A 26,094-nucleotide genomic window follows, 5' to 3' on the forward strand; every position below is an offset into this window, starting at 1 on the left:
ATCTTGCGGCTGGACACACCAGCTGGAAGTCATGCAGCCTCACCTCCAGTCCCAGTGGAAGGAGCACCAGCACCAGCAGCAGTCCACGGGCCTCTAGCTGGGATAGTATGAGCTCAGAAGCAACCACCTGCCTAAAGCTCAACACCAACAGATGCCATGAAGCAGAGCAGCGTTGTGATCAACCAAGAGGCCGCAGCCCCCTTAGAGAACTCAGGTCCAAAGCAGGGAGCTGCCAGCAGGGGGCAGTATTGACTAGTGGGGAGGAAGGGAAAGGCTCCAGTAGGGGTGTCAACGTGACCTCTGGTCCGGCCCTGTCACATCTAGCTGTGTTACAGCATCAGCTGGAACTAAAAATCGAAGCCAAATTGAAGTTCTCGCAGTTCTTGGATGAAGTGAGCAGCCAAGTCCTTTGCCCTACCAACCCGTTCGTGTTGTCCAGGCAAACGGAGTCCTCTAAGTCTAGCTCTTCCATCTCCAGTCACAGTAATAGCAAGTCCAGGACTCCAGACCCCCAACGGAAGCCAGAGGACGTGGATTTTTCTCAAACCCCAGGTCAGCTGCAGAACATCCAATCATTGGACGGGATGCAAGAAGAACAGGGTGCACCAGAGACTATAGGAAAAGCCTACCTCGAGACGGACATCGACTGTGTGCGAAGGGAGGATGAGATAAAGGAAGTTAAGACCAAGAAAGAGACGGCCATTACATTTGAGAGCAATGAGAGAAGAGAAGTTAAGACTCCTCCAGAATGTCATCCAAACCCCATCCAGAGAATCAGACCCTCAAGCCCGCTACTCTATAGAGAGGAAACCCTCTCTAGAAACCCCTACCGATCTGTTTCCCTTCCTAGGGACATCAATATGGTAAGTTTTTTCTGTCCGTTTTTTTTTTTTCCAGTTAAATTTTCTAATTTAGTTTCTAATGCATTTTGATCAATACATAAATATAGGAAAAAGTATGGAATCACAAATCACATCCCTTTATAATATATCACTTGTTTCTCCTTGACAGCAAATACATTTCTTTGATTTTTTTCTCCTTCAGAATTTTGGTAAAAATATCTAAGTTGATTCACAAATAAAACAATGAAGTCCATAAGGTCTCCTGAGAAGAGCCTCTGAGCAACGAAACTTTCCTTTAGGTAATGCGGCCATCCAAAAACAAAAAAGGGATTTTAACAACTATCTCAGCAGATTTTTGGAGATATATAAAGGCCTGGCTGTGTAGGATGCGTTATCATACAAACCGTAGCAGTAGTAAACAATGCAGTCTGTCCCTGACTCATATCAGAATCGCATTGCGATTGAATCAAGCTTTTAGTCAAGCTGAGCTCTGAAAGGATAAGAGTGCCAGAACTCACACAGAATTGAGCCATGGCACTTTACTGTCCATATTAAACTAAAACACAGTGTGTGAGCTAATAGTCTGTTCCTCTGCATGTGAACTAATAGTCGATAGTCATATATTAAAGAAATAGAAGAGATGCAGAGTTTGTCCAGTTCTGTTCTTTCTGTTTTCAGCAGAAGAAACAGTATGTGTGAAGGATAATCAGATCAATAACTAATCTAGCACTAAGGGAGACGGGTTTCTCATTAGCTTGTGGATCACTTACTGTATCTGCCAACTAATTGGATCGATGTAGCTTTACATAACTGTAGTGTAGATAAACATGTGCGGTTATGTCACGTCATGCTGAATTGTGTGATCGTACACTTTTTAAGCACAAAATGCTCATTATTTATTAGGTGTCAATTTTCCAGATGTGCTAGCTGAAACTGTTAACTTTTAAGTGTTTTAAACATGTTTACCTGTTCAATTCACAAAGCATTCATTTGTAGAACACGCACACAAAAAATCGTTGCCTTAATTTATTATCTTATTAAAATGCAGTCTTTGCCGTCACCTTAGCAACTGCTTGAAAAAAGGTGGGCGGTGAGGGGGCAGAGAGACAAGTCTGTGTGTGCCTGAGAAGAGAGAGAGAGAGAGAGAGAGTGTGTGCCTGTCAAATGAATCTTGCTGTGCTCCCTTGCCATTTGTTGGAAAGTGAGATTTCCAGTCGTAGCCAGAAACAACCTTAATTTGAAAGAAGAGGCTGATCTTTATATTAGAAGATTGAGTCAGTTTCCTGGTTTAATAAACACTGCAGATAATAAGTCAACCATCACGTCATCAACTACAGTAGTACCAAATTTGCATATAAACGTGTAGTTCCTCAGAACTACAAAGAAAAAAAAGAGGAAAATTGCTATAATTGAAGAAACACCCACCTGCACCATGTTTGTTCATTCATACAAACTGGTCGAAAACTACAGCTTCATCTTCATTGTCAGATTTATTATTATGTTGCCTCTTAAAAATGAGCTTGTGTTGCTTTTTATTCTGTTTTGCCCTGAAACCTGAATTTATTTCTTAATTTAGTTGTACAGCGCAAGTAGCCAGATGGTTTGCTTTGAATAGCTTTACCCATAGATATGAAAAAAAGCAGGCACGTGTTCTGACTTTTTTTTTGTAAGAAATATATAAATTGCTAAAATTATACTATATAATATATTAGAGCAGATGCGTAACATTTTTGAAGATCTCTTAACAGTGGACAATCTATGGCCCGTTCATGGTATTTATAGTCCAGTTGATTAGTCTTAGGGCCCTATTATACATCATGTTTTTTGCTAGTTTCAGCCCGACGCAGTTATCATTTTCATGTCCAGCGCCCACATTATTTAAATAGCAAATGGGCGTGCTGGTCTGAAATAGAGGTGTGTTCAGGCTCATTGTTGGTGTGTTGCTATTTTGAGGCAACTGCACCATTGACAAACAAAAACCTGGTCTAAAGTCAATGACTCAGTATTTTTTTGTTATTTAGAGGGCGTGTTAGTAATATGCGCCTATAGGCGGGTGCACAAAGCACGTACACTCGGCTTGTTACGCACGCAGGGAGGCGCAGCAGCACGCAAACATGCCAAATATTAAAAATAAAAGAATTACAATGTAAAAGATTATTATTGTGTAATGTGTACATAAAGATAAAAATGCCTACATGTCATAATGGATAGTCATTGCATGTTTCAGAATTACCTATTTGCAATAGCGATGAATGAATTTGGCTAATTATTTGACCAATCGTGGCAATACACACATCTAGGCCAGTGGTTCCCAACCACATTCCTGGAGGCCCACCAACACTGCACATTTTGCATGTTCCTTCGTCTGACACACCCATTTTAGGTGTGTAACTACAGTGGTAACTCTACAAAACTAAGATAACAGAACCCCCCTGAATCCCAACATAATTCAACATTATACATTAACTTATATCTCCATATGTTAATCTTGTGCAAAAACACACAATATAACACTTAATTTCAACAGTTATTTATATGGTCTGACGCAAAGCATGTTGGGAATTAGAAATCTGCTGCAGCTCAACTCAACCATATTAAGTTCAGCTTACTACAATTAAATTTTGAGTTCATGCAACTTTTTCCTATTAAGTACAATGAACTTTCATTATTATTTGAGTGAAACAAACTCATTTAATTTAATCAAGTTCACTGTTCGTTTTTTTCAGTGTGGCTTTTAAAGGGAATGGGAGATGACACTCTGATTGGTATATTGCATGTTAAGGCAGGAACACACCAAGCCGGCGGTCAGCCGTCTGGCAGTTTTTGTTCGTCGGCCGACTAAGTTTTCTCAGTGTGTTCCGCACCGTCGGCTGAAGTTGGTCCTCGTCGCCTTTTTTCGGCTGATTCAAAATGTTGAATCGGCATCGGAGCTCGTCGGTCCGTCGGGCCATCTTATCATTCTGATTGGCTGTTCAGATACTGCCACCTGCTGGTACGGAAAAGCATTTCATCTCACGTAGGCGCAGAACTGACGTGCTGCTTGGCCTGTCTAGCATTGGTTTGGTGTGTTAGGCCAACTTTGGACACAGACGCTGCCAACGTGAACCAACCCCGCAGTCTGCTTTCGTTGACACTAGTTCGTCGGCGTCGGCTTGGTGTGTTCCGGCCTTTATGCCCAAAACACACCCATTATTCATTAAGAGACTAGGTACAACACCCTTGGACCACGCATCTGGCGCGCCGACCATTTTTTCTGTCATTAAACTAGCAAAAGTGGATTTGGACATGCCCTAAGTGCACCTGCGCCATGCGCTTCAGACCATGCACGTAGATCATTAAACAATAGGGCCCTTAGTGTTAAAGGTGCAGTATGTAATATTGACAGCTAGTGGTTGAAATGGGTACTTTCTTCCAAATTCAAAATATTGGAAAGAGCTGTTTCCCCGCCCCCTCCTCCTCCTCAAACAGGTCGCTCACACTGGTTGCCGGATTGAGGACATGCAACAGGAGCGAGCACAATTGACAATGGAAGGCAAGGAGACTTACACAATTGTAAGTTGATGAGTTGATTTATCTGTGTTTTAATATGGTCCCGTTCATAGAGCTTTTTAGATGGATGCCAATGCTTTTTAGGTCAGGTAGAATCTGCGTTCTGTGACCCAGTTTGTTTGTTGGCTTCCATGGCTGCGATCTGCTGTGTTTTCTGCCAATTGGCAACCCGGGGTGTTAAAGTACTATTGGGTAATTAGGCAGAGGGCGGGATCACAGAGACCAAAACAAAAACAGACATTCTGACATGGAACACACATTTCAAATTAGAATAACTAGTGGTAGCATTGTTTTTCGGACAAACAAGTATGTAAACTTGGTATCTGCACAGTGAATTTGGTATCCTAAATATCTGCAAACATATATTATGGTATTTTTATGCTTTAGTACAGTCAAAAAATTACACTCAATACCTTTGTAGAGGCAAAGATGGCAAAGATCTTCCGGGGCTGCCTGCATCAGCCAAGCAACTGTCTTTGAGATGAATGGGAATGCTGGGAATATTTTTACGTCTTGTTTGGTGCTACAAGTGGTATAGGAGATATTGACTGTGTATGCAACACAAAAAAATATCTTATTAAATACTTAACATAATATAAACATATCATATTGGTTTTATATTTTTTTGTTTTTGGATTTGCCTGCACAGTATTAAACTAACTTGAATGTTTTATATTACACTGGATCATATACTTCCTGTCTGGTGTTGAATTAATAGGACTGCTGGAACGGTCCTTGGTCACTGCTGCACACTAAATCTGAATGAGAATGTGAATTCCTCTGACATAATCTCACTCTTGCATTATTCATGGGGCGGCAGAGAGACAGACCGAGCAAGAGAGAAAGCTGTAGCACGCAGTGGATGTGTGAACCGAGAGCCTCCCCTTCCCTTCCCTTCCTCAGGTTCTTTCATCAACAGATGAGCCCACCTGTTTCCCTCCTAAACCTCACTCTTTCTCTCACACTATTTTTCTCACCCTCTCACTCTCTCTGGTCTGCTGTCTGTCCACACATCCTTTGGATCTTCGTGAAGCTTATGAGTGAGTTTCTCTCAGGGAGGAGGAAGGAGAGGGGGCGGCATGCATGATGTTGTGTATCTGCATTCTGGCTGCAACTGTGCTTTCCATTCGCACTTAATCTGTCAAGATTTCTCCCCTCCTCACACATGAGATCGGTGCAGAAGTATACTGGCACTGTTGGGTAGAGAGAGAGAGTGAGAGAAAAGGGAGAGAGAGTGCGAGCGAGAGAGGGAGAGAGAGGCTGTATGTGCCTCAGACTGCGCAGTGATGCCTTGGCAGCTTCGGGAACCAGGCGCACGTTCGTTTCAGTAATCTCCTCTTATTTCTTCTTCCAGGCTTCGGAAGAGGAGATGCAGACCATAAGGTAAGCGGCTTCACCTTTCTGTCGTTTTCCATTCCTCTACCCCTCGCTTTCTTTTCCTTCCATCACTGGTGCTCTTTAAGTGCCTGTTAAAGCAGTTTAAAGCTGGACTGCAGCAGGAATTCACCCGCGCAATGATGTAGGAAGCAGGATCAGCCCTCGTTCTCCACCAAAAAATAGGGGTTTATCTAGTTGAAAAAGCTCCAGCTTCTGGAAGCTCAGTTGTTTTGGTTGGTAACGTGTCACAGACCACATCTAGTTGACTATGTACATTTGCATTTCAGAATGTGCATGTTTCTTTTCCCTCTTTCCCAAGCAAATACATTTATCAGAGAAGACCTGTAGAGAGGTAACAAGGCACATAATGGCCATTCGCAAACTGAACTGCACCTTTCCATTGGCTGGAGAATATTCAAGCTATGCATGTGCTGTCATCAGTTCGCTGTTCCCTAAGGCGACATCAGAGATGGAGCTTGGGAAATTGTTTATGAGCATGCTAGGTGTTCACTGCTGCTGTATATTATAGTATAGAAGTCATGTGGGGGAAAAAGGGATGACTCAAGCTCTGTGGAGGAGGCTGGATGGATATATTGGGGGTTCCCCCTCCTTCGCATGAATTATTAATAAATTACAGGGTGAAACAGAAATGTTTTGAGTCATGCTGATGGATTTCAGCTTACATGTCTTTGTGTTGCTAAGAGAAATGAAAAACTGCAAAGTAAATGTACGTGTAAGGACTCAGCATCAATGATGAAGAGCCCTTGTCACAGTGGATCACTACGATTGGCAGAGAAGATGTCGGTTTGCAGAACAGTAGTCCAACATTTATTGTCTAAACATTTCCTATCTGTTTACATTTACAAATTTAATTTACTGCAATGAATACATTAAAATGCAATCAAACATTAAAAGATGGAAGAAGAACATTGTTAGACTCAATCATCTATGTGGAATCAAAGTAAGAGATGCAGTTCTCATGTACTTTGTGTCGAGTCTAGTCCAATGCTGGGCAATTCTCCCTCGAGTTCCACTTTCCTGCAGAGTTTAGATCCAACCATTATCAAACTCACCTGCCTGTAGGTTTCTAGTAATCCTGGAAAACCTGATTAGCTTGTTCAGGTGAATTTGATTAGGGTTGGAACTAAACTTTGCAGGACAGTGGATCTTTAGGCCCAGAGTTGCCCACCCTGCTCTAGTACAGTGGTCCCTGGTCTTGGACTTGGAGTGTCCCCAACACTACACATTTTAGATGACTCTATTATCTGACACACCCATCTGAGGTCTTTACTAACGAACTGATGAGTTGAATGAGGTGTGTTTGATTAGGGAGACATCTAGGGGCACGTTTACACGACAACAATGTACTAAAAACTGAAAAGTTGTTCATTTGCATTTTTCACATAAAGACGAAAATGATCCCCGTTCACATGGATCCACGAAAAACAATTAAAAATGCTGTATTATGCTGCCAGGCCAGTACTCGGCGATGTCACTTTGTAAAAAAACACTGCGCACATATGCATGCGCATGACTTCACCCTTTTCACATAATTTGCGTTTTTGTAGTATACACAGGGATGATAACGGTATTGTGTTCAAACCCCTTTTTCAAAAGTCTGCATTTTCAGGCCCCAAAAATGCCGTTGTTGTGTAAATGAACGGCCAAAACGCACAACATTTTTTTCAGTTTTTAGTTGAAAAATGTGTTTTTGTGTAAACGGCCCCAAAAATGTGCAGTGCTGGGAATACTCCAAGACCAAGGTTGGGAACCACAGGTCTAGAATATGCAACGTTTTAAGTTAACAGTGCACCAAATTATAATGTCAATTTTGATCCTGCCTGAGCTGGATTGAATAATTAACAATTAATTTGAATTGATTAGGTATGAAGCAGCTGTTGGATAACTTTTTTTAAATTGCTTTTTAGTTGAAGTTGCTGCATTGTATGGAATAAGCATATGCAAGTATGCTAAGGTCTGAATTTTTGGTCTGCAATGATTCTGCAAAGGTGATGCATGAGGTGTGGTGAACAGAATATGCAAACATAAGGTGAAACACCAATTATCATCCCAATTTATTGAAAATGGCCAGTGTGGTCTTGACCCCTCAGTGCAGCAAATCTGATGTAACACACTGAAATCGCTCCTTCTTGGTCCTTTGCTCTTCTTCAGTGAAAAAGGACTTGAGATCCATTCACGTTTATTTCTGATATTACATTTCAAAGGACAGGAAGTAGCATATACATACATACATACATATATATATATATATATATATATATGCTACTTCCTGTCCTTTGAAATGCTATATATTAGAATAGGTTAAATAAAGTACAACAAACACTACCATGATATATAAATAATTAGCAATTTAAATATATCATGGCGTTTTTAAAAATATATTACTATATATTACATTAATGAGAATCAGGGGGAATGTGCGCACATTGCAAAAAAAAAAAAAAATCTTTATTCAAAATAGGCTTTTTTAATTTTGGGATAAAATATGATTCAGATATAATGTAGTGAGATATATCTGTAAAATGGATGCATGCATGGTTAGCCATTTCGAAACATGTTAATATTGTTTTGTAATACAGTTTGCAATATATGATATGTATAGAACTATACATACAAGGATGTGTATGAGACTATTGGAGTTAATTACAATATCTTAAGTTAACCAATACCAGTCTAACAGAAATTTGCTTAATGTAATCAGGGATGTAACGATTTGAAAAATGTGTTATTGTAATTGACAAGGGTTTTTGAAAAGTATGATTATTTAGCAAAATTTTGAACGTTGATCAATATAGTATTAAAATAACTTCTGATTCATACAGAAGCACAACTGGTCTACAAGACTGTCCAAAACTGTTCCATATGATGATTCTGTTGGTTTCAGTTTTTTTTTTTTTTTTTTTTTTGAGTGCGTGTGTATTTATTCCATCAGTTGAATGATATCCACAGTGACGAGCTGAAAACAATCCATGTTTTGCTGCCTTAGGCTCTGATGTTCTCTGTCTGTTCAGAAGAATCGTTTATTATAACATGTTTTAAATCAATCAGCGCTGCTATTTTTAACACATGTGAGCTCGTCTGTTTGCTCTATTATGTGTACATATCCCTGCATGTTCAAAATTTTATCCATACCATTCAGTCTGCCAACATTCTGCCTTGCAGGCTTAATATTTTATATACTAGCAGATCCCTGCCTCTCAGGGGTATTGTTGGTGTCTGCATGTGTATTTTCATTCGTTAAAAAATACAAGGAATGTATACATCAATGAAATAGTTGAATCTCACGAAACCTGTCAAGAACATGCACAGCTTATATTTCTCACCATAAGTAATAATAGTGAAAAAATAATGAAAAATCATTATTTTTAATACAAATATTTTGCTTAAAGGTGCCATTGAATGGAAAATTGAATTTACCTTGGCATAGTTGAATAACAAAAGTACATGAAAATGACATACAGTAAGTCTCAAACACCATTGTTTCCTCCTTCTTCTGTAAATCTCATTTGTTTAAAAGACCTCCGGAAAGAATCTCAACATAACACTGACTGTTACGTAACAGTCGGGATCATTAATATGTATGCCCCCAATATTTGCATATGCCAGACCATGTTCAAGGCATTAGACAAGCCAGTATTAACGTCTGGATCTGTGCACAGCTGAATCATCAGACTAGGTAAGCAAGCAAGGACAACAGTGAAAAATGGCAGATGGAGCAATAATAACTGACATGATCCATGATAACATGATAATATATTTGTAAATTTTCTTTCTAAATAGCATGTTGCTAATGTACTGTTAAATGTGGTAAAAGTTACCATCGTTTCTTACTGTATTCACGGAGACAAGAGCCGTTGTTATTTTCATTTTTAAACACTTGCAGTCTGTATAATGCATAAACACAACTTCATTCTTTATAAATCTCTCCAGCAGTGTAGCATTAGCCCGTTAGCCACGGAGCATAGCCTCAAACTCATTCAGAATCAAATGTAAACATCCAAATAAATACTATACTCACATGATCCGAAGCATGCATGCAGCATCCATGACGAACATTTTGTAAAGATCCATTTGAGGGTTATATTAGCTGTGTGAACTTTGTTTATGCACTGTATTATAGTCGAGAGCTCGGGGGCAGGGAGCGTGAGATTTAAAGGGGCCACGCGCTGAATCGGTGCATAGTTAATGATGCCCCAAAATAGCAGTTAAAAAAATTAATAAAAAAAATCTATGGGGTATTTCTTCACAGACACATTCAGGGAACACCTTAGACTTATATTACATCTTGTGAAAGAACGTTCTAGGGCACCTTTAAAGAAAATGATTCATATCTTTAGGACCAGTAGGATTTTTTATTATTATTATTATTGCCATTCGTTTTTATTATGGATCATTAGACTTGAGTTGCTGATATGACCTGTCCACCATTCTTAGGGTACATTTACACGACAACAATGTACTAAAAATGGAAAGGTTTTTCCTTTGTGTTTTTGAAATGTTCGCGTACAACATTGTCAAAACGATCTCCATTCACGTTGAACCATTAAAAATGACTAAAAATGCTGTACTTCCAGGCCAGTAGTTGGCGATGTCTCTTTGTAAAGTCTAAAGCGCCTATAGACTGAACACGTAATATGCATGTACATGACGTCACAGTTTTTACAAATTCACATTTTTGTAGTTTACATGGAGATGATAACGGTAATTGTTTTCAAAAAATTTGCCATTTGAAACCCGCTTTCAAAATGTTGCTTTTTCAGGCCCCCAAAACGCTTTTGGGTAAATGGATGGCTTAAACGCATAAAAAAATGTCTGTTTTTAGTTGAGAACGGTATTGTGTAAACGGCCCCCTCGTTTTGAAAATACAGAACTGCAGGAATTAGGTATTTGATGAAAACCTTAACCCAACCGAAACATTCCTCTGGGACGACACAATCCATTCTCATTCAGTCATGACATGATGACATCCCAGCACACTTTCCTATCCTAATTTTCAAGTAATTTTTCACAAAAATTAATCTAAATCCCACTGCAAAAATGATTCCCAGTTGATTTGCTGGGCACCATGACACATTTTAACATGGCCCTCGGCACAACGTGTTGCTGCTGCTTCTTGGAATCCCATTCCACCCATCAGATTTCCGTTGCTCATCCTCAATTCTGCCCGGATAGACAGTCCTGATTCTTCTCCTTTTCGTTTATCTGCCATCTGCAGGCCGCATAATCCACTTAAGCCATAATTATTCCCCGCTGTTTGCAAGTGGGTGGCTGGTGGAAGGAGGGATGATGTGAGATTGAAAGTGAGAGTGAGAGATAGAGGCGAGAAAGACAGAGAGAGTAGCGACAAATCAAGTCAGTGCAGATAATTGAATGGATTGTTCCAGTGTGCCTTGTGTGAGCTTTTGGCTTTTGTTTTTAAAGTCAGAATGAAACAGCATTCACAAATTGTTGTACTTCTATAATGTGAATATTCAATGAAAAAAAAAAAAAATGTAGGACAGGACTTAATTGTATTTCCATTGGGAACTGAGTGCATTGTAAAAAGTGGGCGTTTCATGCTAGAAAAGAGCCAGACCTGAATTGGAGTTTACAGTTGATTGTGGAGGAGTACTTCCGTCTTGACTTTTGAGGAGGCTTTTTGGCCGGGAATGTGGAGACTGAAGGTCTAGGTTGTATTTGCAAAAACAGTATACTGCAATAATGCGTAAATGGCTGTTTATGTTTCATTGTTTCATTTTTGATCTTACAATTACATTTACAAGAAACTTTCTTTTAGAAAGCTTTTCCCGGTAAAAGTTTTTGCTTCTTTGGAATGACATGAATCATATGCTTTAAGACCATGAATGTGAGAAATTAAATAGGTCCTAGGGTTGTAACTGATTGCATGTAATCTGGATTACATAATCAGATTTCAAACATTCAATACTTGTAATTAGATTATATTGCATTTTAAAATACCAATAATCAGACAACAGTTCTATTGATCAAATGATTACTTAAAGGTGCCCTAGATTCAAAAATTGAATTTACCTCGGCATAGTTAAATAACAAGAGTTCAGTATATGGAAATGACATACAGTGAGTCTCAAACTCCATTGTTTCCTCCTTCTTATATAAATCTCATTTGTTTAAAAGACCTCCGAAGAACAGGCGAATCTCAACATAACACCGACTGTAACGTAACAGTCGGGGTGAACGCCCCAATATTTGCATATGCCAGCCCATGATCGAGGCATTAGACAAGGGCAGCCAGTATTAACCTCTGGATGTGCACAGCTGAATCATCAGACTAGGTAAGCAAGCAAGTACAATAGCAAAAAATGGCAGATGGAGCAATAATAACTGACATGATTCATGATAACATGATATTTTTAGTGATATTTGTAAATTGTCTTTCTAAATGTTTCGTTAGCATCTTGCTAATATACTGTTAAATGTAGTTAAAGTTACCATCGTTTCTTACTGTATTCACGGAGACAAGAGCCGTCGCTATTTTCATTTTTAAACACTTGCAGTCTGTATAATGCATAAACACAACTTTTAGCTTTAGCCACGGATCATACTATCAAACTCATTCAGAATCAAATGTAAACATCCAAATAAATACTATACTTACGCGATTAGACATGCTGCATGATGAACACTTTGTAAAGATCCATTTTGAGGGTTATATTAGCTGTGTGAACTTTTTTTATGTTGTTTAAGGCAAGCGCGAGCTCTTGGGGCGTGGAGTACAAGATTTAAAGGGCCACACACCCTGAATCGGTTCATTTCTAATGATGCCCCAAAATAGGCAGTTAAAAAAATGAATTAAAAAAAATCTATGGGGTATTTTGAGCTGAAAATTCACAGACACATTCAGGGGACACCTTAGACTTATATTACATCTTTTTAAAAAAAAGTTCTAGGGCACCTTTAATATTCACAAAATGGCATTAAATTGATAAAAAGTAACATTTTAATCAATATGGTACATGATTATGCTATTCAAATCAATGTGATAAACAAGTTAGGTCAAAAGCAATCTACAAGTAATTAAAAAGTTGTATATGTTCTTCAAAATATCTTCTTGTGTCTTCAACAGAAGAAAGAACTTCATGCAGGTTTAGAACAACTTGAGGGTAAATGATGACAGAATTTTCATTTTTGGGTGAACTATCCCTTTAAGCACCAGAACAGCATATTCTAATGATTTTTGAAGGATCATGTGACACTGAAGACTGGAGTAATGAGGCTGAAAATCCAGCTTTGCCAACACAAGAATAGAGCAGTTATTTTAAATTGTAATAATATTTCACAATATTGGTATTTTTACTGTATTTTTTTTTTTTTTTAATCAAAAACATGCAGCTTTAAGGAATTTCTTTCAAAAACATAAACCTTAAACATTACCCTCCCCAGACTTTGGTTTGTGAGATTTACATCTTTAATCAATTTACTGATTTTGTTGTTCCTATGACAACATGTAATTAGAGATACATATTCACAACATTTCAAAATGATTGGTGTTAATGTAATTAATGTTATTGTTTATCATATGAGATCTAATTTAAATTTGGTGCATTTTGATGCCATGTTGACTCTAAAACTCACACAGTCTGACTGTTGTTTAGTTGATCCACGAGTGTTTGTGTGGTGCATCTTGGGGTCTATGTCTATGCAGCAATGTGTGCATCTGTGATGAGGGGGTTTCCTGGGAGATAATCTCCCTGCGTTGAGAGGCACAGAATACAAAATAGAGGTGAGACGAGAGGCCGTTTCACACCTCTTGTTTTTCTGTCGCACTCATTCCTTTCTTCCGTCTCACTCCTGCCCCTCTAATCTTCCAGCTCCACTTGTCTTTCATTCCCTCCCCTCGCGCCTCTAAAATGTCAGCTGCTCTTTCCGAAAGATCAAATGCAGCCAATGCAGTGGATGCAGCCCCCCGTGATATGAGACGCATTGACTTCCATGGCCTGCTGTGGGAGTATACTTGCCCCTCGTGATTTGGTAAATGTTCGTGGAGGAGGATTTAGGGAGATGTGTTATATTGACGCCCTGCAGTGATTCAGATGGGAGAGAGAAAAAAAAGTGAGTGTGCGATGAGTCAGAGGTGGGGTAAACGAAAGAGAAATGCATAATCAATTGTCACAAAAATCTCTCCATCCTCATCTGATGGACTACATGGAAATAGAGACAGGAAAACAGGAAAAATGCTGTCGTTCATTACGAGTATTTGTTCACAAATAAAAACAGACAAGTAAAAAAAATGCATAAGGCACTTTCCATGAATAGGAAGCATCCAGTTTTTTTTATTCCAGTAATTTTTTGAAGGACTGGAGGCGCAAATCGTCACAGGGCTTTGTAGATTAGTCTAAAACAGAGAGTGTGACGCAGAATGATCTAATTCAAGTGAACTTTAATGAAACACAGAGCAAACACTACATATTCACATACATTAATGTTAATGCAGAACACAGAACTAAGGGTACGTTTACACGACAACGATGTAGTAAAAACGGAAACGTTTTTCCTTTGTGCGATAGTGATTGACGTATAGATATATTTAAAGGATTAGTTCACTTTCAAATTAAAATTTCCTGATAATTTACTCACCCCCATGTCATCCAAGATGTCCATGTCTTTCTTTCTTCAGTCAAAAAGAAATTAAGGTTTTTGATGAAAACATTCCAGGATTTTTCTCCATATAGTGGACTTCAATGGCCTCCAAACGGTTGAAGGTCAAAATTATGATGAGCATTTATGGTTAAAACGTATATAATTTTATTTTATTTTTTTTAGAAAATGAGTGATGGTTTCTCTAGATAAGACCCTTATTCCTCGTCTGGAATCGTGTAGAATGCTTTGAAGCTGCACTGAAACTAATTCTGACCTTCAACCGTTTGGGCTCCATTGAAGTCCACTATATGGAGAAAAATCCTGAAATGTTTTCATCAAAAAACTTAATTTCTTTTCGACAGAAGAAAGAAGGACATGGACATCTTGGATGACATGGGGGTAAATTATCAGGAAATTTTAATTTGAAAATGAACTAATCCTTTAATATTATCATATTATTTGGCAGCTGGTATATTAGGCTGCTGTCACTTTAAGACCTGATGAACAGATCCATTATACTGTTACACATAATTTCTTCCTCAGCTGTTTATGTTCACTTACATAACTGACTGTTTACATGAATACTCACCATTTTGAAATTATTTTATGTGTATTTGACTGTTTAAGTGCAATAAGCAGCAAAAAATAACTCAGTTTTGAACTGAGAGGCGGCTTTATGTGTGCACACTTTGGGTGTGAGCACAAAATCTGAATTTAAAATTATGCACAATACACGCAATCCAATGTTGAAATTCAGGCCCTGTAACACCAACAATATTCATCGGAGCAAATGAAACGAGTAAGTGAGGGGAGGCGAGTTTGTGTGTCAACTCACTGTCGGAGAGATGAGAGAGCGAGAAAGCGCACCTGCTATCTATTCTGAGGAAAATGAGTATTGAAAGCGTTTCAGATATTTCAGTATCGTTATGTATCAAAAACAATTTTGACAATACTACTTTGCACTTAGTTTAATATTTCAGATGCTTTTTTAAAAGACTACATTTGAATAATATATATATATATATATATATATATATATATATATATATATATATATATATATAAATGGCTAGTAAAGTGGCTAGTAGGCATTACACAATGGCTGCATTACACACCACTGCAGAAATCCACCCGCATTTGGCGGGTGCTAAAAGATTAGTTCATATATATATATATATATATATATATATATATATATATATATATATGTGTGTGTGTGTGCTTTTATTATCATTTATTTATTTATTTAAAGGGGCTATGTAGAATTCAGAAACCCTTGTTATTAGCGACACCGGTGGCCATTAAGTGAACTGCAGCCAGAAACGTATTGTTTGTGCTCGCACTCGTCCACACATAATGTACAAGAGACTGAATGTGATCCAAGGCCCCGATATACTCATGGCACATTTCTTTGCTTTGAAGTAAAAAGAAGTTGGAAATACCAATTTGGATTGATGTTGTTAACAAACATCCCGACATCGCCAATGCTGCTTAGAGTGACATTTAGATATGTTAATATGAGCTGCACGCTTTCTTTCACATAAAAATCAGTCTACAAGCTTTCATAAACAACCTAGGAAGTCGGGGACAGTTAATTTTTATTACAAGCTGTTTATGGGTCAATGATGTGATGGATCATTTTTTTGTCCGAAGGCCTTAATAATAATAATAAAAAACAAAGATATGACATCCAATGTAAGGTAGATCTCTTTTATTGAATCCAAAAGGTTTTAATTATATTTTGCTACAAGGTATTTTAAAGATTTTGAAGTGTCAAATGGTCATTTGGTTTAACCGTCCAAAGGCCAATACAGCCATTTCATTTGTGATTAAAATATCTGAAAATGTAATAAATGTATACATTTTTTTATTCTGGCATTTTATAACATCATACAGTATATTAACATAGTGCAAAATGGTATTAAAATTATGTGTAGAAGTCATTGCTTTGTTATGAGAAAAAATGTCCGGAAAAATTAATTTCATTGATGTCATTCGGAGTAACCAATATAAAGGGACCATTTTGGATCAAGTCATGCGGTCAATATCATGTGACAAGATGTGACATCATCAAAGGGTCACATGGTCATGAAGCAAAGTAACTAACTCTCTTTTAACTGTTTGAAAAATTCATGTTTTCACTTGCTCATACACATGTCCTGAAACATCAGATCATTCGGTACAACTGCTATAAAACATGGAAAATGTTGTAATATTTCAAAAACATGTACTAAATATAAAATGTTTGATTGTCCTTTTGTTAGTTAGCTAGCAGCTAGATATCAGCCTGTTATCATTGTTTGAAAATATTGTCATTCGGTAAAACCAAATTTTAGTTTGACTTTTTTGATGACAAATTTTGTCCATCTTGTAAAAAATGACAAAAGCAGTGTTGATTGATTATAAAAACCAGATCATCTCATTAACACTTAATAAAACTTCAGAATTAATTATATCTCCATTGTTTTTTTACACTTTTAAAAACCTTATTCGTCAGTGACCCTTATACATTGGCAGTGAAAAAAGAGTTTAATATATGAAAATGCGTACATATAGCCCATTTAATATTTATTAAAAGAAAATAACAAAAACACCTCAGTCAGGGAATTAAACTGTACTTAGACAAGTTTTGGTCATTTTGGTGACCCAAATTGTGGTAACAGGGTTGCAAAAATTTCAAACCTCATAAAAAATAAATACAATAGCTCATATAAGATTTAGTGAGGTAGACAATCCTTTTCTGAAGTTTAAGCACCTCCTTTCAAACTTTTTAAGAGTTTCAGGCCTTGTTTCAAACCTTATTAGTGGAAAGTGTCATAAATGTGTGGTATAAATATTCCCCAAGCAGCAGTGCTCTATAGATTAACTAGGTGGATCTACGTGCACAGAAGGTTGTGCATGCGAATGATCTTTTGATGAAGTCGCAAGCTGTCTCATCGCATTCCTATCTTAATTCATCTCGTTGCTCACGAACGCACCTGTGTGAGGGACCCCCAGTCACACGAAACATCAGCGCAGTGGCATCGGCCCAAAGAGGTTAATTACGCCTGTCGCTGCACGCTCATTCTCACCGTGACAGTTTCATGCATGAAGCTTCAAGATGTTCGCAAGTTTGATGACACTTTCTTAATTGCTGTCGCTATTATTTTGTAACATGATTGCAAGCGCCACCCGGCACTCTCTTTGCTCTGTTGGCAGGATCTCCAGCGGTCTGTCAGGGCTGCATGGGAAAAGTAACCTCAGACTCAAGCAGGAATAAGTGGAATCCCTGATAGGGAGCGGAGAATTTATACACTTACCCTCATGAGAGGTTGCCTACTGCGAAAAACCATGAAAAAGATATATATTGGGAAAACGGCCCTTAAAACCTCTCGAAATGGTTGTAAACATCAGAAAAAGAGGTAAGATACTCTCTCAACCCCGCCGTCCGCCCACCACAGTCATCCCATCAACCATGTGCATCCGTCGAGTGCTGAACTCATAGTGCTGTGACAGATTGGTTCCACCCTTACCATCATGAGTGCTACTGCTACAAGTGTTGACCAATGAATGTGCTATTGTACACACTACATACAGTACGATAATCATGCTCTCCAGTCCACTTGTGACTATGGAAGTGTTATTGGATTGCTAAATAGGGCTGTTCAAAAAATTAGTAAACCAATATATGAACCAACACTTCTCAATATATACAGTATATTGGGTAACAAGTGGAGAAAATTATGCAGTTTCATATACAGACTATGACCAGTGTAGACATCTACTTACATTTACCTCCACCTCGTGTCCTTCGTATATGACAAATTCATATGAAGTAGAGTCCGGGCTAGTTGTCACACTATAGGGCTTTCGCACTATGCTTAAGCCCGGGTTATTGTCGTTCTAAACACCGCTTTTAACCCTGGGTAAAGGAGCGTTTCACACTTAGCACCTGCTCTCCGTGCATCATACCCACTTTACCCTCAGTTTCTGGTTTTATTTTGAAGAAACCATGAAAACACCAGACACTTATTATATTAATATATATTAATATTAAAATATGTGTTTTATTAGCAACTGTTTGGATGAATACATTCCTCGACAGAAAACTAATCATGTTATATAGCTCAACAAAGTAAGTTGTGTTGTTTAAAGGGATAGTTCACCCAAAAATGAAAATTTGATGTTTATCTGCTTACCTCCAGGTCATCCAAGATGTAGGTGACTTTGTTTCTTCAGTAGAACACAAATGATGATTTTTAATTCCAACCGTTACTGTCAGTCGTATAATGCATGGCAATGGTAACAAAATCTATGAGAGTAAAAAAAAAACATGCACAGACAAATCCAAATTAAACCCTGCTGCTCGTGACGACACATTGATGTCCTGAGACACTAAACAATGGGTTTGTGCGAGAAACCGAACAGTATTTATATCATTTTTTACCTCTAATACACCACTATGTCCAACTGCCTTGAGCGGCATCCGGTGCGTGAGGTGTGTATGCTCTCTGGCGTAGTTTAAACATGGTGCCTGTAGTACAACAGTTGTTATACAAATGGAAGTAAACAACTAAAAAACATGGTTTTATTACATCAAAACTTCATTTTATTTTGTTACTTTTCATAAGGGCAGCTTTACAAATAAAAAGGACACATACAAAGATCTTGTTCACATACCTCGGTTGGATGTGGAAAAACCATAGGCACAGCTGATGGTTTAAGTCGTGCGTGGTCCTCTCCTGGGTATGTAAAATCATCAGGGGAAAAATGATCGCTGCAGACCCTCAACAACTTTAGTACATTAATGGGTGTGTTGATATCCAGCCGAAGAGCGATCAACCATAACTTCAGGCGAGCAGGCTCAGAAGTTGGGAACATGTGGAAAGTCACCACTCCCGAATGAGTTTGCGCGAGAGAACGTAATCTTTTAGTTTTAAGCCGGTTTGAACAATCCGGATAAGCGCAAGTAAGTACCATTTTGATTAGCCGTCGTACCTACAATGTTTGTGCACTGTGTAAACAATGAGTGACGGATATGCGCGAGAGATTACTTCCGCCGCTTGCGTAAACTCACGCACCAGATGCTGTGCGCGCGCTCAAGGCAGTTGGACATAGTGGTGTTTTAGAGGTAAAAAATTATATAAATACTGTTCGGTTTCTTGCACAGACTGATCGTTTCGTGTCTTAGGACATCAATGTGTCGTCACGAGCAGCAGAGTTTAATTTGGATTTGTCTGTGCATGATTTTTTTTACTCTCATACATTTTGTTACCATTGACATGCATTATATGACTGACAGACTGTAACGGTTGGACTTAAAAATCATCATTTGCGTTCAACTGAAGAAACAAAGTCACCTACTTTTTGGATGCCCTGGGGGTAAGCAGATAAACATCAAATTTTCATTTTTGGGTGAACTATCCCTTTAAATCTCGTTTTCTTGATTTACAACGAGTACCATGTTTTACCATGACTAATATTGATCTAGCTTACTGCAGTGTGCAACAAGTGTCTTATAGTAGGGGGCGAGTGAATGCAGAGTAGCACTATAACAACTTTCAACACACAAATGTATTTAATATGATAAATCAGTGCTGCTTTACCTCACATACGCTTGACCGGAAGAAGCGGCGCCGGCGAGTGCAACAAAATAAAAGTTCCGCTCCTCTCGAGATGTGTGTCCTGCTCGTCTCTCATTAGCAATCACTCCAGCGGCCTCATTTCTGCTCGTACAGCACGGAGTCCTGCACTGCTTCATACAACGTTAATAATCTCATTTATGAACATAATTTCTGATCGCATATGGCTTAAATGTTAAATATAAAATTAAAATACTATATTAATGTTGTTTCAACAGTAGGCCTACATTAATTTGGGATTCAATGTGAAATTATATTTATGATTATAATTGAATGTTTCATGTGATTATTTGCAATTATTTACAGAAATCTGTTTGATTAATTTGTGATTTTTTTTTTTTTTTAATCAGTCGACAACCCTAGTTTTCACTATTTAATTTTATGAATTTTTGTTTATTTTTAATTCACCAGCTCACTTGCAAACACAAAGTGAACACTATTGCAATGAACCCACCACCCTCCCCAATGTGATTTCAGCAGAGGGATCTCCAACTGCTAACCCCATCCCCCGACAAACGTGATTTCGGATTGTTGTAGCTAATATATTATTAGCAGAGTGTTCTCTGACATTTCTTGGAATATCATAAATAACATGATATATGAATTATAATGGTAATTATTCATCATAATATTACCATGGTGCTTACTATATTTTGTAAAGAGAATCCAGCTTTCATTTTAAGCCGGGCTTAATGCTTTGGCTTAATGCGTCTCTATGATTCTACGAGTCTCTATTGAGGCAGCACAAGTGATAATAGTGTGTGAATCTGTGCGGTGTGTGTTCTGCTGTACATGTGGCCTGCTGAGAATTGGTGTGAGCTGTCTTGCATGTGTGTATCGATTGTCAGTACATTTATCTCTCAGACATGTTACATTCTCACTGCTTCAGACACGTGTTGTCTGACCGTCTAATCAAGCTTGGTTTGTGGCATGCTCAAAGCCGCCAGCTCTATCAGCAGCCAGAAAAGTCATTACCGTTCACCACATATCTGTCCATCAATACTAAACCATTAAGAGCTGTCAGTGGTTCTCTTACGTATCGCAAAAAGCTACGTTTGGTTCCATCCATCTCTCTCACCCCATCCCCGCTTGTGTGTTTGATCTATAAATAGACTGTCTGTACATGGCATTGGTCATGTGACTAAGGATCAATGTGGGAAATGGGAAAAAAAAAAAGAGTGTTGGGGATTAAAAAGGTCAGTAAACTTGATTTATCAAAGCACTCTTGACACGAGTGTGTTTGAGTTACATTAAATGTGATCAGTGGGTTGTATGACAGTTATTGATCACGTCACTGACAATGAAGCGAAATGCATTCGTAAATCTGGCCCAAACTGAGATTCATTTCTCAATGAAGTTCATCCAAATACAATCCCATTATTGATCTTGAATCTCTGCCTGATCCCTGTAAAAAGGATTCATGGACTATTTTTGTGAGATTTTGTCATATGAAGTAAATGTAATCATGTGCGTATCTATATGTAGCTCTCTGCAGGAACAGAAGGAAGACCTGCGGAAGCGTCTCTCATACACCACTCATAAGCTGGAGCTTTTAGAGCGTGAGTTTGACTCCACGAGGCAGTACCTGGAGACCGAGCTGCGCCGAGCCCAGGAGGAGCTCGACAAGTTCACTGACAAATTACGCCGGTAGGTAGAGTGTACACAATCGCATCTGGCTTTAAAACATTGGGGCTTTCCATCCACATATGGTAACTAACTGAACAATTTTTCAAACAGGACAATGAACTTGAAACTTGGATATTGTCATCCCAATTCGCCTACTTTGTTGGTGAAGGAAAAGAACATACTTTTGAGTGTGTAGCAAAAGAACATGACAGTATGTTAGCAAGTGTTAGCATCTATTTAAAATCTCATGTTAAAGGGTTAGTTCACCCAAAAATGAAAATAATGTCATTTATTATTCACCCTCATGTCGTTCTACACCCGTAAGACCTTTGTTCATCTTCATTGTTGATGAAATCCGATGGCTCAGTGAGGCTCTGTTGAGAGCAAAGCCATTCAAACTCTCAAGGTCCATAAATGTACTAAAAACATATTTAAAACAGTTCATGTGAGTTCAGTGGTTCTATCTTAATATTATAAAGCGACAAGAATACTTTTTGTTTGCCAAAAAAACAAAATAATGACTTTTCGACAATATCTGTATGGGCTGATTTCAAAACACTGCTTCGTGAAGCTTCTGACCGTTTAATCTTGAGTACCTATAGAGTAATATTGCATCCTTTATATCTCCGAAGAGTCTTTTATAAAAGACAAGTACAGTTGTACCACTTCTTTCCGAAAACAGTCAAGTTCCTGGAGGCGTGCCGTGGACAGAGCTAAAGAGTTACAAACACGCAATACATCATTGCATTATCTCTGAATAACTTTGATTCACTATACATTTGTGTCGTTTACATTATATGCACTTACGTGCCGATTGCCAACAAAACACAGACATTTGATGCAGTTTTACTTACCACCTGCGGTTCCGACTCATGACCATGATCTTTTATCACTGGGACCGCTCCATCTTTCAGTTTCAACTGATCTGCAAATCCAGCTTCAAACAAATTTAAAATAACCCCAAGCTTTACTCACCCTCAAGCCATCATAGGCGTATATGACTTTCTTCTTTTTGATGAACACAATCGGAGATATATTAATATCCAAGCTCTATAACGCAGTGAACAAGGGTCATGAGTATGAAGCTGAAGAAAGTGTCTCCATCCACATCCATCCATCATAAACGTACTCCACACAGCTCCAGGGGTTAATAAAGGCCTTCTAAAGCAAAGCGATGCATTTGTCTAAAAAAATATCCATATTTAACAAGTTATGAAGTAAAATATCTAGCTTCCGCCAGACCGCCTTCCGTATTCAAGTTACGAAGCAAAAATGCTTAGGCTACGTCCTACACCTTCCGTATTCAACTTATGGAAAAAGCTTAACTAACTTGACGGCAGTTCCGTTTTTTTTTGTACTTTGAATACAGAAGGCAGTCTGGCGGAAGCTAGATTTTTTACTTCATAACTTGTAAAATATGGATATTTTTTTATTTAGACAAATGCATCGCTTCACTTCAGAAGGCCTTTATTAACCCCCCGGATCCATGTGGAGTACATTCATAATGGATTGATACACTTTCTTGAGCTTCATACTTGTTGGTCCTGTTTACTGCCATTATAAAGCTTGGATGCATCAGGATATTTATTAATATATCTCGGATTGTTCATCAGAAAGAAGAAAGTCATATACACCTAGGATGGCTTGAGGGTGAGTAAAGCTGAACTAATCATTTAACGCTGGGTTCTTTGGAAAGCTGAACAAGGTTAGAACGAAGCATGTTGTTCTTGCTCTCGCTCTGGTTTATGTGCGCGCACGCTCTTCCGGGTGAAGTGCCCATACAAGGAATTCCCTTTATGATGTCATACAGGGCCATACTCGAAAAAAAACTTTCAAAAACTTTTACGAACCCTGAAGGAGTGTATTTGGCACAGAAATACTCTTGTCATACATCTAATTCGTTTTTTGAAACGTTGACCATGTTTAGCATGAGAATCTAACTCTTTAACAGTGTAAATAAGTCAGAATGCATGAGATAGCATTAGACATCCCCTTTAAGGTTAATACTGTGGTGTGAAAAGGTATTTGATTTTGTCTTTTATTACATGTTTCACTAACAGTATGGTTTAAAATTAGTCAAAACACAAAACATACACTGTATCCGAACATGCCTGCTTCCCTATTATATGGTAGACTAAAAACTTATTGTGAAACTTATAATGAAATTAATAGTATGTCCGAATTCGTAGTATTCATAAAACTTATATATATTATATACTTATATATATTATAAATAACCCACTACTTCTGCCTAAATTTCCGATTTTGGATGGAACTATATATTTTAAAGCATTGTTTGTTTGTTTTTAGTAGAAAAAGTCAATTATCCATACTGCTGAAAAGAATCTTGGGATCATATTCTGTAGACAAAAATCAAAACAGAACTTTTGGGAGGTTGGCGTATTTGGTCCAAAATGAATACAGGATGCCACTGCAACAATGTCATATTACTTACAGTGAAACATGATGGCAGCACTGTGATTGTACATAGATATTTTGCAGCTGTTGACCTGGACGACTTGCTATCATTGATGAAAGTATAATTTCTGCTACATACCAGACCACTCCTAAAGAGAATGTCTGACTATTTGTGTGTGAGCTGAATATAAATCGTATTTGGTGCTGCAGCAGAACAATAATTCACAGAATCCAACACCAATGCAGAATCATGTCCACATCTGAATGGCTATAAACAAACAAAATTAAGGTTATGGATTGCCCTATAGTCAAAGCCCTGACTTTAATCCAATACAGAATATTTTTCACAGGGTGAGTGTATCATAAAGAGTTTCATCATTAAAAAAGTTTTATCCCAAAGGAAATAAATGTAGTACTTTGGAAAAATATTTCACTAACTTGATAAAAGCTGTTTTATTTTATATGGAGGAGGTCAACTCACTGGGGCCACCAGGTAAAACTCACATGACCTGTCAAATACGACTTACACTACAACAAAATTAAGTAGGGCTGACTGGCGATAGCACATTTATGCATTGTCATCACTAAATCACAATGTTTGGTTTTCTTGCTTCCACACCACTTAGTGTCAGTATAATGAGATGGCTTGCATATATTAGCTAGAGAAACAAACTGAGTGCACCTTTAACTATTTTTTAAAAGAAAATATAAACCTAGTACAATACTGCAATTCTTTTTACTCATGTTCTCTTACTTTCTTTGAAACAGTTGCGAATACCATTTAGCTCCAAATAGTGAATAACAGTATATCACCGACTTGTTCAGACAATGTACTTTTAAAAAATGCTGTGACGGGGTTGTGGACAATATTAGCCAAAAAGAAACTTGCATGGATGCACACTTCAGAAATCCACTGGAAAAACTACAAACCCGATTCCAAAAAAGTTGGGACAATGTACAAATTGTGAATAAAAAAGGAATGCAATAATTTACAAATCTCATAAACTTATATTTTATTCATAATAGAATATAGATAACATATCAAATGTTGAAAGTGAGACATTTTGAAATGTCATGCCAAATATTGGCTCATTTTGGATTTCATGAGAGCTACACATTCCAAAAAAGTTGGGACAGGTAGCAATAAGAGGCCGGAAAAGTTAAATGTACATATAAGGAACAGCTGGAGGACCAATTTGCAACTTATTAGTTCAATTGGCAACATGATTGGGTGTAAAAAGAGCCTCTTAGAGGCTCTCAGAAGTCAAGATGGGCAGAGGATCACCAATTCCCCCAATGCTGCGGCGAAAAATAGTGGAGCAATATCAGAAAGGAGTTTCTCAGAGAAAAATTGCAAAGAGTTTGACGTTATCATCATCTACAGTGCATAATATCATCCAAAGATTCATAGAATCTGGAACAATCTCTGTGCATAAGGGTCAAGGACGGAAAATCATACTGGATGCCCGTGATCTTCAGGCCCTTAGACGGCACTGCATCACATACAGGAATGCTACTGTAATGGAAATCACAACATGGGCTCAGGAATACTTCCAGAAAACATTGTCAGTGAACACAATCCACCGTGCCATTCGCCGTTGCCGGCTAAAACTCTCTAGGTCAAAAAAGAAGCCATATCTAAACATGATCCAGAAGCGCAGGCGTTTTCTCTGGGCCAAGGCTCATTTAAAATGGACTGTGGCAAAGTGGAAAACTGTTCTGTGGTCAGACGAATCAAAATTTGAAGTTCTTTTTGGAAAACTAGGACGCCATGTCATCCGGACTAAAGAGGACAAGGACAACCCAAGTTGTTATCAGCGCTCAGTTCAGAAGCCTGCATCTCTGATGGTATGGGTTTGCATGAGGCGTATGGCATGGGCAGCTTACACATCTGGAAAGGCACCATCAATGCTGAAAGGTATATCCAAGTTCTAGAACAACATATGCTCCCATCCAGACGTTGTCTCTTTCAGGGAAGACCTTGCATTTTCCAACATGACAATGCCAGACCACATACTGCATCAATTACAACATCATGGCTG

General features: G+C 38.2%; 1 protein-coding gene across 2 annotated transcripts in view; it reads left to right on the plus strand.

The window, feature by feature from the left end:
* Positions 1-276: 276 nt before the first annotated feature.
* si:dkey-174m14.3 (uncharacterized protein LOC563117 homolog) overlaps positions 277-26,094 on the plus strand; it is a 33,487-nt gene continuing 7,669 nt past the window's right edge. Inside the window, exons 1-3 of one of the 2 annotated variants that reach the window (XM_048208475.1) lie at positions 277-863; positions 5,746-5,774; positions 21,494-21,655. In XM_048208475.1, the coding sequence (XP_048064432.1) occupies positions 585-863; positions 5,746-5,774; positions 21,494-21,655 (470 nt within the window). In that variant the 5' untranslated portion in view covers positions 277-584. Of the gene's footprint in view, positions 864-5,383; positions 5,775-17,585; positions 17,789-21,493; positions 21,656-26,094 lie in introns of those variants that run through there. The other variant, XM_048208473.1, reaches the window with a different exon arrangement.

This window comes from Megalobrama amblycephala, linkage group LG11, assembly GCF_018812025.1.
Source record: "Megalobrama amblycephala isolate DHTTF-2021 linkage group LG11, ASM1881202v1, whole genome shotgun sequence".
Taxonomy (NCBI): Eukaryota; Metazoa; Chordata; class Actinopteri; order Cypriniformes; family Xenocyprididae; genus Megalobrama; species Megalobrama amblycephala.